Raw genomic sequence first — 4,204 nt, 5'->3', positions numbered from 1 at the left:
ATCTTGTTAACACGCAGTGTCTCTACGGACCACCGCGTTATTTATGCATGACTGCCTGTAAAATGAACCGTTATCGTCCCGACTTCGACGAATGAGAAATCACAATAATTTATCGTCAAAATTAATGTTTCATAAACGCGGGAAACAGGCCGAGCCGTTGGCCAATCGTGCGCGAGGATGCCGCGACGGTTTGGCCTAGCAGACGACTGCGGCTTGTTTGCCACGTTGTCAGGACGATAATGGTTGAAATCCGGATGGCGAAATGGTTACGGGCCGGTTTCCCGCCTGAAAAGAAAATGCGGGGATCCATCCAATCAGTACAATATACATGACGCATGTGGCCGTTTATAGATTAAATGTCTAATACATGCATTGCAGTTGCTCGTGACAACTACGACATGTGGCGCTCTCTAGCGTGGAATACTCTCATATTTGCATCTGCAACGGCGCTTGATGTTAACAGGGGAGAATAATGACAAAAAACCCTAATATTATGTATGAAGCAGTAGTCAGTATTTTCAAAGTAACTCATGCGTTTCATTCATTTCATCAACGAAAATTGTGAGCCACGCGTATTTGTTGATACTTGATTGGCGCTTCTGTGGTTCATACAGACCTCGACAATGTAATTTCCAGCTCCCACTCCCAGAATTACGAGTAGTTCCGCCGCTGCTCCCATCTTGATGTTGTTATAGTGTTACTAATGCTGGTATGTACTATTCTGTAGTTCTCACCACCGTATAGCCGCTGTTGCTTGCTACCGCCAATGACGCCACCGCCGCTGCTGCTGCCACCATCAGTGCTGCATGCTACTGCTGCTGCCACCAATGCTGCCGCTGCTGCTACTATCAATGCTGCTGCTGCTGCCGCTGCTGCTGTGCTACCATCAATGCTTCCGCTGCTGCTACCATCAATGCTTCCGCTGCTGCTACCATCAATGCTGCCGCTGTGCGCTGCCTGCTGCCTGCCCCTACCATCAAGTGCTTCGCCTGCCTGCCCTACCATCAATGCTGCCGCTGCTGCTACCTATCTAAATGCTTGCTGCTGCTGCCGCTGTTCTGCTGCTGCTACCATCAATTCTGCGCTGCCTGCTACCCATCAATTGCTTCCGCCTGCTGCCTACCATCAATTGCCTGGCCGCTGCTGCTGCCATCATCAGTGCTGCTGCTACTATCGTCAATGCTACTACCGCCGCCCCTCCGCGGCTGCTAATGCAACTACGCGATAACAGCGATAACGCAACAGCTTCTTTTGTTAGTTTTATGTGATGTAATATTTAAGGTTTTAGGTTGAAATCGAAATTAAACATCATCAAGGTTTACGTCGAACATATATGCCCGTCGTTAACAATAATTGCAAAGTCATTGCAAGACTCAATAAGACCCTAAATTTAGCTCTTTACAATACGAACAAACACTATTCACCCACCAGTATACCTACCAGTAAGGAATAATAAATCCACGAAAACAGGTGGTTGGTGCTACAATAAAAAGGATCTGCCTCACTAGATCTGTCTGTCTATGCGATCAAAAAATCTTTCCTGCGAATTATTTTTCCACAAAGTTGGGTTTTTCATTACGACCATTCATTCAAACACGATCAAGCGTGAAGCCACTTGGGGTTGTATTGAATTTCAATAGGTGTAAAACACAGGTCCTATAACGGACGACAACCAGATATTTGCCCGTTGACTTTTGTTCTCTCCCGTTTGGATTTGATGGTGTATTTATGTACACTATACGTGACAAGTTCCCAGCGCTTTCGATGACGCCGTCCAATTGATTTACATTCATTTACTGCATGTTTTATTTATCTATAGACGCATATAAAATTTTATATTAACATTTTTAATTTTTTTGCGCACCTTTTAAGATTTATGTATAGCACTTTTGTATGTGTGCAAGTTCTTGTCAATACAATGAGAGCTAAAATCGTGGTGGGAATCTGTGAAGTTATTAGTAACTAGTAAGTCCGTGTATATAGTTGGTTAATAAATTTATGGAACACGTGAGCAATCTAAACTGATATTTATTGGATTTAGCACTACGAGCATATAAAGTCAAACCTAATTACAGAATGAAACGTAATTTCATTACACAAGACTTGCAGGTTTTAAATTGAAAAATAATTTCAATTTTAAATCCATTATCAATTGCTGTCAGGGATAATAAAATGTAGTTTAATTACATCCTCTGCACAATTGACACGATATGGCATGATATGGAAGGGAATGTCACAGTTCATAGTACAGGACTAGCGATACAGAGGTATAACCTACTCTGCTCTGTTATATATTTGTATCTACACTAGGCACTGCCTTTTTCTCGTAACGCACTTCATCACAGTCAAAATTGCAAAGTGGGCAACATTTTTCCCATACTAATAATTTTCAGGGAGAAATAATCACTCAAAAACCATGACATAGGGAATAAACACAGAATTTAAAAAATCTCTTGATTTATATATAATTCTGCCGTTTTTATCACAAAATAGTTCATAAAACATTTTCTAGGAGCTTAGGACACCATGCATCCCGAGTCTCTCTTACATAAACAGAGTAACAGATGTAAGTCCCATGTAACTCCCAGTGTAAGATGTATACAATTTACAACTGTAATTAATACATTAAACAGATGTATTATAAATGTCGGGTAGTTGGATGGTGTTATGTGCTTTAATTTCAGTCACATTACATATCCATAACGTTTCCAAAAACGCATTAGAGATGATCAGACATGTATTGGTGTATAATCACCCATCATACCCCCAACTGTTGTAAAAAAAAGTGATGCATAGAGCCTATATATTTCACTAAATACCGGTAAGTATTCTGCACAATGTATGCGTATGAAACACAATATGGTTTCTAGAATCACGACTGCGAACAATCTGCAATCGGTGCATTTCCATGAGAATTCCAGATCCTGTAGTCAATACTTGACACATCACGAGCTACAAATAAAGACATTAATGTCAAGCATGTAACTGTTGTAAGTAGCAATTAAACAAATATGAATATATTTTATCATTGCTAATAATAAAAGTTTACAGGTAGGATGATGAAGATTAATGAAATTTGTTATCACACATACCTGTTAACACCTTGGCTTTGGCAGAAGGAGATATGCTGATGGATTTTACATCTACCCAGCACTCTGATAGTGTGTAATTACTGACCTTGAACACAACCTATACGCCAAAGAAACAATATTAAACAAAAAAAGGATTTATATCTGTACACGAGCCATGTTTCTCAAGCTCGTAAGTGAATTTGGCTTCAGATTAATAAGTAATCAATAGTTCGATTGTCTTATTCCTCTGTCATGCTTTCAAATCATCTCCTAGACAAAAATCTAATTGCGTATTTCTCACTCGTTACTGCACAAATAATTGAAGTTTCCTTGAAACCACTCTTAAATACAAATAATGCTCATTAACCTCAAACTGCTGTTAATGATTTTTGTTTGTCATATCTACCCTAATTATGTGACATCATGCATTTTTTTTCACCAAATCGCTTAACCAACTTCTACGAAGTAAATGTGACCAAGATGCCAGTATTATGTGTGCTTGCCTTTGAAACTCAACCCCTGAAATGCTGGATTAGATTATATTGCAAACAAGAAATAATAAAAGTGTCAGTGACACTATAGCTCACCATTATATACCATATCTCCCATTATATACACTTGATAATTATATATGCGTAATTTTGGATGCGAAAATAAATATTTTGGATCTGAAAGTCTGAAATCTGGGCGAGAGATGGCGCTACGCCTAAATGATCTCCATTTTGGTTTTCGATTATCGCGCAAAGAAAAACAATAAAATATTCCAGTCAAATTACTGTAACGAAGAATCTAAAACACAATATTACACGTAGGTATGATTGTAAAGTTGTTAACCAGTTAGATTGACATTTTTCTGTTATTTTGGTCGAAGGTACGAGTGGGTAGTACGCAACCACAAGTTATCTTCTCGAATCTCGCATCTCGCTACCCCCAACAAAATTGCAGCAAACACGCAGTTTAGAATGACTCAAAAGTAGGATGACCTAATCTACCTAATTTAAAAAAAATATCAAAACCCGTGTGATATGTTTTGGGGCAAGTCCTTATTCATTCACATACCAAAAATTGGCAAAATCCGTTGAACCTGAACTGACTTAATTATGGCCATTTACATTTTTGCCAAAAAGTGGGCG

At 39.1% G+C, this 4,204-nt stretch overlaps 1 protein-coding gene across 1 annotated transcript in view; it reads right to left on the bottom strand.

Moving 5' to 3' along the window:
* Window positions 1-2,012: 2,012 nt before the first annotated feature.
* The window catches only part of LOC106805966 (AP-5 complex subunit mu-1-like), a 21,198-nt gene continuing 19,006 nt past the window's right edge, over window positions 2,013-4,204 (bottom strand). The window contains exons 13-14 of the mRNA XM_014807774.1: window positions 3,093-3,189; window positions 2,013-2,952 (exon numbers count right to left, since the gene is read on the bottom strand). Coding sequence (XP_014663260.1) covers window positions 2,873-2,952; window positions 3,093-3,189 — 177 coding nt within the window. The 3' untranslated portion in view covers window positions 2,013-2,872. The remainder of the gene's footprint in view (window positions 2,953-3,092; window positions 3,190-4,204) is intronic.

The sequence above is a fragment of the Priapulus caudatus genome, unplaced genomic scaffold (genome assembly GCF_000485595.1).
Source record: "Priapulus caudatus unplaced genomic scaffold, Priapulus_caudatus-5.0.1 Scaffold135, whole genome shotgun sequence".
In the NCBI taxonomy this organism is placed as follows: Eukaryota; Metazoa; Priapulida; class Priapulimorpha; order Priapulimorphida; family Priapulidae; genus Priapulus; species Priapulus caudatus.
The sequence above is the reverse complement of the archived record's forward strand: the minus strand, read 5'-3'. Positions and strand labels throughout refer to the sequence as shown.